Below are 13,530 nucleotides of genomic sequence, written 5' to 3'. Positions count from 1 at the left end.
TTTGAGGACTAATACAAAAGTGTATTTCATTGATGCTAAGGTGGACTCAAGCCAGAATGGGCAAATTTTGGTGAATCCTAACAGATTGGTTTTCTAACCAAGATATTTTCGTTTTGAAAATCGTTTTACGATTGTTTAGTTGCACAAAAATGAGCGTTGGATGATACGCTACGTTGCCATGTTTCTTGTCAAATATAAATAAGCCTTTATTGTTATGCTATTGTAGGAATCCTTTATCGTATCAGGGTTTATTTGTCTTACTATTCTGTGTAAAGATTAGTTGTGATCCAAGGATAGTCTCATGGATCTTCTAAATTTCTTATTTTCTTGATGTTGTAAAATGAACTTCAGAAACTATGAAATGTACACTATTCAACAACCATACGAGCGGGAGCAGTAGTAAAGACAAAATGAAAGAGACAAGTATCATTTTTAATTAACAAATCAACTCAAATCAAGCCTCTAAATGATTAAAATATTTTTTTAAAGTTATAATGATTTCTTTTCGATATTTTGTATTTGTCAATAAAAGCACGACACGTTCAATGCAATAAAAACAAAGCATCTTGCGAACCATGTCTGTGTTAATGCTGTTTGTTTATCAGTTATTCTTGTGCAGGTCATAAGCGGTCAACCTGCAACTAAGCAATCCTGTGGCAAAGTCTCAAATTTTTCATATTATAAATACTATTAACGTGACATTTAATAAACGATCACCTCTAATGAACGGGACGTAGTCACCTTTTCAAATGTCACAAAATTAAGATTTAACTGTTTTAAAACTGTATCAAACTGTCAGGTTAATTATTAATACTGCAAATATTTTAAATATTCATTTTGGAACATGTGAAAGTCAATATATGCTCTTTAACTTCCGTACACTATCATTCAAAATGTTATGAGTATGTTCTGTTTGTGCGGATGTATTACACATGCATTTAAAAATTTTTTTGCACTATTTCTTAAGCCGTTGACAAGAAAACGCTTCTTCAAGTAATTGATATTGTATTAAAGTAAATGGTTTGAACCAGGGAGTATCGTTACATGTTTGTAAATGTAGATCGTCCAGGTTGGTATAGTCCTGAGAAGGACTGTTTTTGTTGTTGTTGACTGACGTTTCGACAACCTTAGCGGTAGTCATCTTCAGAGTCAAATGAGGAGTAAACGCCAGGTTAGCCGTATTTGTTGTCTGGTTCTTACGTCATTGTATTGTGTGTACAGGAAATGTGTATTGTCATTGTGAATTAGTGTCAAGTGAAATATTTTTAGTTGTGATGTGTGATTTAGGTGTAATGTTTTTAGTTGTAATGTGTGGGTGTCAATTGTGTATTGTCATTGTGAATTAGTGCAAAGTGTATTGTTTTTAGTTGATTGTTTGTTTGTATTGTGAATAAGTCGTTTGTACGGTGCCGGTAATTGCTGTGATCTGTTCAGGGGGGGCTTGTTCCAAGTTGGTATATCAACTTTCTAATGTAAGCCGTTGTCTATAGTCAGTACTGTAAGTAATGCATTTTGCCGAGTCCCAGTCAGTGTTGTGCTTTGTAATTCGGTGATATCTGGCAATGTGATTAGTTTTGTCTTGTTTCTTAGTAGCTTGTTTGTGTTCAGTAAGTCTTATGTTTAAGTTCCTGCCAATTTCCCCGATATAGAAAGTGTGGCAATCGGAGCAGTTTATTTTCTAAAGAGCACCTTGTCGTTCGTTGTGTTGTTCTTTGTCTTTTATGTTCATTAGTACTTGTCGTAACGTTGTGATTGGTTTATGTGCGACACGTATGTTGTATGGTCGTAAGATACGCGAGATAGTCTCAGACGTACCTTTGATGTAAGGTATCGTTGCTGTTGTCACTGCGTTGCTCGTTTCGTTGGGCTCGTTGGGTTTGTAACTATTGCGTTTGATAAAGTCAGAGTTATTTTGTTATGCTCATGTGGTTGCAATGTGATATATCTTTAAACAACTCTTGCATTAAAAAGAGAGGGTTGCTGGTTACCTTGCTTAGTCATACCATACGACGTGCCCATGTTTTATTATGTTTGTTTTAAAATCTTTTTGTTGGTGACCATAAACTTTCGGCATGTATTTTGTAAGTCGCATTATCAGCGCCTTCTTTTTAGTGTTATTTTTTGTAGCTCTGTCAACTGTGCAATAGTGCAAACTCAACTAACTTTTATTTTGTCACAAAAAGATATTGCCTGCCCTGAATTAATGTTGACATTCATGTTACCCCCCTAGTAGCAGAATTTTTCTTTGAGCTATAGTAAATGTGTTCGAAGAGATTGAACTGCGTTAGAATTTTAATGTTTTGAATAAATCAGTGCCATTATAGCTTACAAAGGAAGCTAATAACAGGCTCATTGATAACTTTATGAATCACCAATTTTAGTTCAATCAACTATACCACATATTTTGTTTTTTGCTAGTATATGCAACTAATACTCATGCAGGAGTAAGAAATTTTTGTTTCAAGTAGTTTTTTCCGACGTTAGATTCTTTTTGTGAAGAGAATAGGCTTATATAAAACAGGTTTTTCATAATAACTAACACGTGTTTTAATGATTATTGTTTTAGTTTGTTAAAACATTCACAAATTTAAAAATATGTCATTTTTCTATTGACATCTTTTGAATGAAGTCTGGGAAACAAATTCTAGCATCGTCTTGCAAACTTACACAGCATCATCTATGGCACAAAATCTGAAATTTTAATTTGTGTAAACATAATTAAGACTTATTATTGATCGCATTAAACAATTTGCTTCTACTATAAAATAGTGGTATCTTAGTATTTTTAACTGTATCTAATGATCGTATATGATGCTGGGATAGAACAAATAGAAAACGCCACTCGAAGCTTCATTCAAAATTTAAGGGATGCATGAAGTATGAAACACAAGCACGTATAATAAAACGTACAGGTATAATTGTACATTATAATTACCTGTTTCAAAACAAATCATGTAAGTTTTAATCATCTATATTTGTCTTTTTTCTATAATTGTAATATTAATCGAGGTGAGTGAAAACAAATTTACATCAAACCATCTCGTCAATCTCAAAGAGTCAACTGTTAAAAGATCAGTTATATTCATTGTATTTAAAATGTAAAAGTTTGTTTTTATCAAATAAAATCTTGTTAGAAACAAAAAGAAGCATCTTGATCAAGTCCTAATAAAGATTTTCATTTTCTTATAAATTCGTTGTCAATGATAGTTTTAACCGTTATTCTTATATTTTTAGTGAGCGCAAGGAAAGGGTGGCATAGAATCAATAATAAAGAGGGGGTTGCATTTATAAATTAGTACATATGCTATTATCAGTAATGATGGCTGATACTTTTTAAAAAAGAACGTGCTTTATTATTTGAATATTTCCGTTAAATATCAATCGACCAAATTCTTTTCCACTTTTGCTCATACTCTATAAACTGTACAAAGCCCATATTCATGTCTAGGATAGATTTCTGTTGTAAAAAGTACATGAAAATATACCTTAAATCTATGTGTTGATGTGATGCCATTACCATGCGAGTATAAAAATAATAAGGATAAGATGAGATAAAAAAACGTCACAGCTGATTGGTTGCATATAAGTCTGTTCTAATGGCTTATTTATAGGCTGGGGGTAACCCAAATACAAAATGTCAAAAACATTTACTTTGACCATAGCATAGTATCCAATTGCCTTGGCAACTTATCAATATTTCAAAACGACAAATATTACAGAAAACAACGTCTAATAATTAAAAGTTGGAACCAAAACCCAATAAACAGAGCAAAAGAATGAAGATTCTATACACTTTGTAATAATTATAAACACAGAATATATATTAGTCATTTATTCAGACATATTTAATTGTATACATATTTATGATGAATATTATACGAATATTACTTATGCTTGTTTAAAAATACTGTTGTTGCATGTTATGTAAGTATTACATGGGGGTGCGTAAAAATATTGTGTTAAAATAATTGTTTTAAAAAACAGCGAAGAAGTTGGTTTTGAGTAAGTTACATTAATCACTACTAAATACACCTAGGCACCACAAACAACAACAGCACCAAAATGTAACTGCTATGATGCCTCCGACTACTCCACCAACGATCTCAGCAATTTCTATATAAGGTACAACATTTATTAAAAACAAATACTCAGATAAATACAAAATTTAAAGGTATTGAAATACAACAAGTTAAAATATTTATAATTATAAACAAGTTTTAATACTTTTTACAGATTATTGTAGCTCTATATTTTGTTTGTTTCGCATGAAAAATTTTTGCACATGTATCTAAATGCCATTTGAAATTTAAAGTTTAATCCCTGAATTTAAATGACAAAAAAAAATGGAAAACGGTTGTAACATAAGAAAAAAAAATTTAGGCCGTCAACAAATGTGCACATAAAAGCAACTTTCGCTTTACATATCTAAAAGGCACGTAATCAATATATTGGCGGACCTAGCCTGTTCACTTACCTCCCTCATTTATAAATACTCAAAATTGATATGAATATATTAATGATAATTTAAGATCAAAATTTTATCTGAAATTTAAGGGAAGCTTAGTACAGAATTTTGCCCAATATCATTAATCAATATTTATCAGTCAAAAACAATGAAAAATAAGGCACTAAACTCAAATACTTTCTCAAGATAAACTTTCTATTTTCCAGACGGCTTACGGACTTCATCAAAATAGTATGTAAATAGGTCAGTTTATCAGATTATCACATTCCAGATTAAAGTAAGTTTACTAAGAATACATTGTACTTTTATGAAGAATTAAAAATCGAATAGAAATTTGGCACCAGAGCTATTTTTTCATGAATAAATCATTGCTAGAATTAAAACAAAATGTTTTACCACAGATTTTCATCAGCGTGGCAATTTAAAGATGTGTATAGTAATTGCGTACAATTATAATTGTGTATGCTTGTCAAGTACTTTCTAATTTCTGAATTTTTTAATTTAATCACTTACTATTTGAAATGAGTTTGATAATCTTTAAGACAAATTGAACTTACTTGTTTGTCCATTGTTAGTGTTGTCTGTATTGACATTTGTACTTGTTGGAATAACTAAAAAAGCAAAAGGTAAAGTTTCGCGTTTCACGGAATAAAAATCAAGTGAATGTCAAAAATCGATATTTAAAATGAAGGTTTAGGGACAAATATATTACATAGTGTACTAAAAAAGTGGCCATGAGCCGCCGGGGCGTGTGATTTTAACACTTTTTGTTTTTATTACAAATGACATCTTACCCGTGTATCTCTAACTGTAAAGACAACGGCTAAACGCCATCTGTTTGTTTTATGTAATAAAATCAAAAAAAAATTTCCAAATTAAACGGTCAAACAGTTTGCTTTCTTTGTCCCTTAACACTTGGAACATTAAAAAGTTTTGATTTTGCAAATATCACGCTTACGTGATCTGCAGGATCGAAGAAATGCTGTTGGCTAGCTTAACCACATGATAAAATGTGATTGGATAAAAAAACAAGCAATGGCTGATTAATTTTTTCGAAATTTTGTTATTGAAGACGAAGTACAAATTAATTTTCGAAAACTAGGTTTTTTCTCTTTTTTTTTCTCAAATACTTTAACTGCCTCAACTAGGTCTTTGTGAATACCTTTATTTTCCTATTCAGGAACGTATTGTGACAATTTTATAAACATAAAATTTATTGTAAGGTCAATTCCGTGCGTATGTCGTCTTATAGATCATAGCTCTTGACCAATGAAATTGCTTAAATTCTTCTTGTTATTTTATATTAAATGTTAGTATATATTTAAGCTTTTTATAGCTCAAAATGATTTTATGTTTTTATATCACAAAAATAATTAATAAATTAATTTTAGCAGCTTATCCTCTCTGTGCGAGTTGTCCAAAATGAAATTAAGGCTAACCATAAAGTGAAAATTTAATCCTAGGTTGATGTGCGCTGTTCGAAGCTCAGTTAGTGTTATCTTTCGGTTGAAGAAATATGACATTAAACTTTCCCTTCATGCAATATAGGTTGAACCATATAATTAAAATAATATGTAAGTTTCATAAATAAAACAACTACTTGCAGAGCTTAGTCTTTCACTATAGTTTTGTAGACTAAGTATTGACATTTTTCCTGACAATACGGATGAGAAAAAGATTTGGCAAAAAAGAAAATAAATACAACAGAAATCTGCTTGAAAATTAAACAACGGATAAATAGCTAAGCTTGCGCTTGGGACAACTGCAAGTCGTAATTTCTCATTGGTTGATCTATAGTGTAAGTCATCCTTTTGTCTCTTTGTTGGTTGTGTTGAGTGAACTCACACAGTAAATTAACCTTTATCATTTACACGTTCTTCTAAGTAAGAAAAATTGTAGAAACTCGGGACTATTTAAAGCAGCATTTAAACCTGCTTTAAACAACACAAATTAGTTAATCTTAGATTGATGAACTTATCAAGAGATTTGTTTTTAACTCCAGGCGTGGTCATACAAAGATAGACAACTCATATACATGTATTCATATTAGAATAATTTTAAAAAATGGATTTAAAAAGAATATAACGAATATATTAATATTCCCCTCCCGGTATATAAATCTTCCCATGTCCATAACTCTATATGTATACATACATACATTTAATTTTTGCACAACACAAAAAGTGAAAGTTTAACCTTTTCTTCTAGAGTAGAAAATTGTAAACGCATCGCCATTTCTTGAATTATCAGAGGTGAACTTGACATAGAAGTAGCGTCCAGATGACGTCAAATCAATATTACCAGCACAATACTTTCCAAGACTTCTGGAAAACTCGGAATAGCCGTCAAATATTTCAATTGAATCACATGAGCAAAATGGACAACTTTCTAATTTTAGTGACGACGCGGTGAGGTGAATTACGTAATTTGATGACGAAGAATCTAGACGCCAACATCGTGAAGTACGATTTGGATATTTGAAAGGATAATTTGGACTGTTGAATCTTCCGTTATAGCCAAGACTTGTTGAAAAAGAACAACGTTCTATAATCAGTAGTCAAAACGTAAGAAATTCAAAATAGATATGCACAACGCTGTGGCCATCGTATTTATTCTATTGATTACTCATCAAAGTTGACTTTTTGTTCACACAACGACATCTTCATGCACAAGACGTTACTTAACGGTAAAAAACCAGCTTTATTCCCGTTTGCTCTTTAGCGAGAATTTAGTTTAAAAACTTGATAAGATTTATAGTTTTACTGGACTTTTTCCTGACAATAAAAGAATATTTTCTAAACAATTGTAATGATTCCCATACATTGGATGCATGTAATTATTGATTAAATTATCTGTGTTATGCTGATTTGTTTTTTTGTATATCCATGCCAAAGCAGCAATCTCTGTGCAAACTATCATTAAAGATGCTAAGTAACAGAGAATATAGGTCAATAAGCAGCAATGCTTCTGATGCAAGTGATGTTAATAAAAAGGCCAGGCAAAATAGAGTATTAAATTAGGTAATGTTTAAAAAAATCTCCTCAAGATAATTAGTGGAATGAATTTAATTCAAATCGACCTTTAGTGCGCAAAGTTGCCTAGAAGCAGCAATAGCAAAAATACTGAATTTTGGCTATAGAAAAGAAACAAGCATTTTTGATTCATAACACATTAAGGTTAAACGATTAATGCACGAAAATGGCTTTAAAGAAGTAAAACAATGATATAAACAATTTCTTAATAACACTTGTTACACAGCAGACAACTAACTTTAGGTTTAGGTGTGTTGTTTTTAGTTGTAATATGTGGGTGTCAATTATGTATTGGCATTATGGATTAGTGTAAAGGGCAATGTTTTTTGTTTATCGTTTTTTGTATTGCGAATAATTCGTTTGTAAGGTGCAGGTACTTGCTGTGATCTGTTCAGGGGGATTTGTTCCAAGTTGGTATACCAACTTTGTAATGTAAGCCGTTGTCTATGGTCAGTACTGTAAGTAATATATTTTGCCGAGTTCCAGTCAATATTGTGCTTTGTGATTAGGTGATGTTCGGCAATGTGATTAGTTTTATATCGTTTCGTAGTAGCTCATTTGTGTTCAGTAAGTTTATGTTTAAGTTCCTGACAGTTTCCCCGATATAACAGGTGTGGCAGTCGATGCATTTTATTTTGTAAACTGCACCTTGTCGTTTGTTGGGTTGTTCTTAGTCCTTTTTGTTCGTTAGTACTTGTCGTAAAGTTGTGATTTGTTTATGTGCGACACGTATGTTGTATGGTCGTAAGTTACGCGAGATATTCTCATACGTACTTTTGATTCAAGGCATCGTTGCTGTTGTCACTGTGTTGCTCGTTTCGTTGTGTTCGTTGGATTTGTAACTATTGCGTTTGATAAAGTCAGAGTTGTAGTTGTTTTTGTCAAAAAAACACGTTTTAGATAGTTCCTTTCGATGTGTAGAGCGACTGGTGAATCACATATGATTTATGCACGTCTTGTTAATGTTCTGATTGTGGTGGCTTTGTGTGATGTAGAGTTGTAAGATGACTGGTCTAGTAGTCGTCAGTATGTGCTGGCTTGCATTAAGCTGTTGTTTGTACTTTTTGATTGTCTTGTTTCACCAAACAATCGAGAAAAGGAAGAGTTCGGCTTTCTTCAACATCTTTGGTAAATTATATGTGGCTGTTTTGTTTGTTTATATGAGTGTGAAAGTCACTGCACTCGTCTGCACGTAGGGCGGTGATTGTGTCATCTACGTTGCGGAACCAAAAATGTAGTACATGTTTGTAAGCCGTGAGCGCCCGTTCCTCTATAAATTCATTACAGTTTCAGCAACTACAACAGAAACGGGTGAGCTCATTGCTGCTGCACGTAATTATTTTAAGTGCGTACATTTCTACTGAATGTAAGTCGAGGTGAGGCTAATCACCAGCAGCTCCATATTGTCTTCTGTGAGTAATGGAAGTACCTCCGTGGTGTTTATAATGAGGGTTTTTGTACAAGTAAGTGCTTGATTAAATGGAACACTGGTGAACAGTAATTTCCCATCAAAAGGCAGTAGTATATAGTTGTCCGGTATTTGTATAGTGCTTAGTTTTTTAATGAAAATTTCAGTGGATTGTATCTTGTGTTTTGATTGGCTTGTAAATTGTTGCAGTATGTCAGTCAAGTATATTGTGGGCTCCTAAATAGGTGAAACAAAGAATGATACAACTGATCACATTGGTATTTGTGGCTTTTGAAGTTTTGGCAGTCAGTTTACTCTGTGTGGTCGTGGTACTGAACATTAAAGTCGATAGTAAATATTGTCAGATATAATATTAGATTTTCCCATAGAATATCTTGCTGTTAAGTTTGCGTACTAGTGATGGCGTTAGGTCTGGTTTGAGTTGTTTGTACGTGCGACTTATTCACAATACAAACAAATGATCAACAAAAATAATTACACCTTACACTAATCCACAATGACAATACACAATTGACACCCACACTTTTCCTGAACACATAATACATTGACGTAAGAACCAGATAAAAAATGCAGCTAACGTGACGTTTACTCCTCATTTCACTCTGAACATGACTACCGCTAAGTTTGTCGAAACGTCAGTCAACAACAACAAAACAGTCCTTCACTGGACTTTACTAACCTGAACGATCTACATCTACAAACATGTAACGATACTCCCGGGCTCAAACCATTTACTTTGTAACTATTTTTGTTGCTGTGTTTCCACTCTCTGTATCTGAACACTGTGTTAAGTCAGCTAAGTCAGCTTGCTTACTTGTTCCAATGTCATTGTATTAAAGTAATATTGCACATCTAAGTGAAACTTTTCTTTTTTAACTGTTGTAATAATTGAAAATCTACACGTACCTGACATCACACCAAGGCCAAAATTGATCAAAAGGGCGACAACTAAAAGGGACGCAAATAAGCTCGCTTAAAGTTACCTATTTTTGAATTATAGTATAAAAAATTTTTAATATATACTGTTCTGGTTTTTATAGTTGACGTTGGCCATCAAACTTTTCTTCAAAGTTTCATATTGGTTGTTAGAAGTAAGGAATACGATGAACACTACATCATAATCACTTTGCCTATTTGAATATAGCGTCAAATTTACGTTCAAATACTAAGCTTTTCTGCAAATAAAAATTTCTTATGTAAATATGTCTAATTTCAAAAAATTCGTCGTTTGCATTTAATTTACATTAGCAATAATGCTTGCACAAATGTACTGAAATATTTGTACAAAAAAATCCTTTTATCATATCTCAAAGTGAGAACTATTGTAGAAAATTCCTGGGATTGCAACTGACTGTAATTTTTTCGCAAAAGAGACATTGCTTGTATAGAAACAAATGCAAATAAAAAGAATTTGGTGTGGTCAAAACAATAACACAACTTAGGTAATTCTAAAGTTGTTGAATTAAGTAAAAGACATTATGCATTTTAGCATGCAACTGACGTGTACTCCAATGACATTTATTACGTCACTTTATCATCAAAATGAAACTGCTTGACGATATCTATGTCCATTAGTACAGAATGAGGTTTAGTAATTATGTTTGATACATCTCACTTTGTCCAATTATACGTAGTTGGACGCCATTGCTTTATCTGGTAGTAAAATTTTCACAAATAATAAGCATTTTTCAAATGAGAATCGTGTTAAATAGATAAAGTTTAAAAATTGCTTGCGTAGGAAACAACGAAGCTAAAAAAAGTAATTAGATTACATAGGCACAGAATAAAAATATACAGAAGGGTCATTTGTGTTCGAAACGTTGATATTTTTGTCCTTGCGCATGTCGTGACGCTCATAGTGGCCGTCATTATTCGGACTAGGCTTTTTACTTTTTCTCAACCTTTAATATGATCAGAAGCTACTTCTTAAGTCAAAATACTCTCTAATTCAATAATGAGAATTGGGGACATGTAGTTTTGATGTTTGGAATCAACTAGCTGAAATAATAACTGACGTGAGTTCGCTTTGAACATCCGAGTAACCTTTCTGTATGATCATTATTCTGTGATATAGGGTTGAAATATGGCACAAGTTGTTAAAGCATACAAAATTCTGGAAAATTATGCCAGACAAGCATGAACAATAGGCATGCAAAATTGCGTTATATTTTGCGTTCTATTATTTTTCTCCCTTTCTTCAGACCATTACCAATTATTCATAATTAAATGAATTTAAGTTCTAGTTTTATGTATGGTAGATGAGAATTATAACAAGATGAAATTTAAAAACAAAAAATTCAAAACAATCTGCAACTCGAAAAGTGTTTGCGTACGCATAAGCCAAACGGCCTCAAAAATTTTTTAGCTATTCGTTTTAGTTTTTCTTTCGATATTTTTTGCTGTTTCCTGGAACTTGCCTTATGTTACAAGGAAAAGACCATTGATGCATATAATCTGGTTGATATAAAGAAATATTTATTTCTAAATTTGAAGTTACTTGAATGAATTGTGAAAAACATGATCAAACTCTGCCGAAAGTTTTAAAAGAAAGTTGCTCACTATAATTTCCTATTGAAACCTTTTTAATCAAGACAACATGACACAAGGACGTTGAATTCTTAAGCAAATAATACTAACGTGCCAGTAAAGTAATTGCGCATGTTGTGACGCTCATAGTGGCCGTCATTATTCTGATTAGGCTTTTGACTCTTTCTCAACCTTTAATATAATCAGAAGCTACTTCTTACGTCAAAATATTCTCTAATTCATTATTGAGAATTGGGGTCATGTAATTTTGATGTTTGGAATCAACTAGCTGGAATAATAACTGACGGGAGTTCGCTTTGAACATCCGAGTCACCTTTCTGTATAATCATTATTCTGTGATATAGGGTTGAAATATGGCACAAGTTGTTAAAGCTTACAAAATTCTGGAAGATTTTGCCAGACAAGCCTGAACAATAGGCATCCAAATTTGCGTATTATTTTGCGTTCTACCATTTTTCTCCCTTTTCTTCAGACCATTACCAATTATTCATAATTAAATGAATTTAAGTTCTAGCTTTATGTATGATAGATGAGAATTATAACAAGATGAAATTTAAAACAAAAATTCAGAACAATCTGCAACTCGGAAAGTGTTTGCGTACGCATAAGGCAAAAGGCCTCAAAATTTTTATCTTGAGAAACATATTTCAACCCTATGAATTACCCTATGTGTTTTAACTGCTTTTTATCTGCGTCATTCTTGCGTTCACACAATTTAAAAGGTGGTTCTTGGTAAAAAAACGTTTATTCTAAAAACGATTATTACTTGCAAAAATGTGTACACCTCTCTCCAAGCTTTTAAGTTAATAGATATTGAATAAATATTAGATTGCGAATCTCTCCATACGAAATTTTAAAAATGAGGCATCGTTATCTTCTGCTAAATGTCCGGATTCACTACTGCGTAATAATCTACTACAAGCTTTTTAAGAAAATTTAACTTACAACAATTGCGAAAAAGTTCTAAAGATGTGCGTAAAAAGTATAAACAAATCGTTCTTTATAACATCACTACATGAAGTTTACATGTATACCGCTCAATATTTTCTATTGCATAATGATTATGTCATGCAGTTTACGTCTACGACATGTTGAGTTTCTTGTTCTTTTTTTTCCTATTGGCAAATGTTATATCTCTTTTACGTAGATTGTGTAATCAAATAATCACTATCGACTTTCAGCAACAAAATATTTTTTGCAACCAGTGGCAATTATAATTTTTTTTAACTTTAACCTTTTTCGTATTTAACATAGCAATATAAAATAGCTAATCAAATAAAGGGAAAGACTTTATATTGGCTTTAAAAATGTGACTATTATTGAAGTTTATAGCAAGCAAAAAGCAAGTGCTCAATAAGTATAGACTTACCAGTTAAAACAGGCATGCTTGCTGTATGTTATTTTCTAAGTTGCAATTGAAAACCCTTTCGCTTTATACATGAGATGTTTCTCCGATCAAATAATGAAACCAAATAAAAGTTTGTTGTTGTATTGCAACCAATTGTTTAGGTCGTTTCGTGATGTTTGATTGGTTATCGATAAGAATTTCAAATTTCTTTGTAATTAAAATTAATTTTTTTTTAATAATTTGTGTTCATAAATTATAATACCTCGCATGTACGCTAAATAACACTTGTAAAAAGTTTATATCTTTATTATTAGTACACTTAAGTGGCCATTGTACAATAAGTGTGTATTCTCAAATGTGAATATCTTAAATCCATGATCATGTATACAAATTACAATAAATTCTGACTTTGAAAAGACACGACAAGAATGTTTCATCTACTTTAAATTCAAAACATGCTGTGTTCGTTTTAGTTTTCTTTTCGATATTTTCTGCTGTTTCCTGGAGCTTGCCTTATGTTACAAGGAAAAGACTATTGATGCATATCATCTGCATGATATTAAGAAACATTTATGTCTAAATTTGAAGTTACTTGAATGAATTGTGAAAAACATGATCAAACTCTGCCAAAAGTTTTAAAAGAAAGTTGCTCGCTATAATTTCCTATTAAAACCTTTTTCATACAGACATCATGACACAATGACGTTGT

The 13,530-nt window shown here is 31.9% G+C and overlaps 1 protein-coding gene across 1 annotated transcript; it reads right to left on the bottom strand.

The window, feature by feature from the left end:
- Positions 1-6,656: 6,656 nt before the first annotated feature.
- Positions 6,657-12,928, bottom strand: LOC124457128 (tolloid-like protein 1). Its single transcript, XM_047007415.1, has 3 exons — positions 12,843-12,928; positions 9,833-9,874; positions 6,657-7,009 (listed from the first exon to the last, which is right to left on the bottom strand). Exons 1-3 carry the CDS (start codon positions 12,856-12,858, stop codon positions 6,657-6,659), a joined length of 411 nt encoding a protein of 136 aa, XP_046863371.1. The 5' UTR covers positions 12,859-12,928.
- Positions 12,929-13,530: the final 602 nt, after the last annotated feature.

Source organism: Xenia sp. Carnegie-2017, unplaced genomic scaffold (genome assembly GCF_021976095.1).
Source record: "Xenia sp. Carnegie-2017 unplaced genomic scaffold, XeniaSp_v1 HiC_scaffold_6, whole genome shotgun sequence".
In the NCBI taxonomy this organism is placed as follows: domain Eukaryota; kingdom Metazoa; phylum Cnidaria; class Anthozoa; order Malacalcyonacea; family Xeniidae; genus Xenia; species Xenia sp. Carnegie-2017.
The sequence above is the reverse complement of the archived record's forward strand: the minus strand, read 5'-3'. Positions and strand labels throughout refer to the sequence as shown.

What these genes read in the sequence shown, in the direction of transcription:
- LOC124457128 (XM_047007415.1), bottom strand. An exon ending in TGGCCTTGGTGTGATGTCAG is followed by an intron (nt 7,010 to 9,832) that starts GTACGTGTAGAT and finishes TACTGATTATAG; the next exon opens with AACGTTGTTCTTTTTCAACA.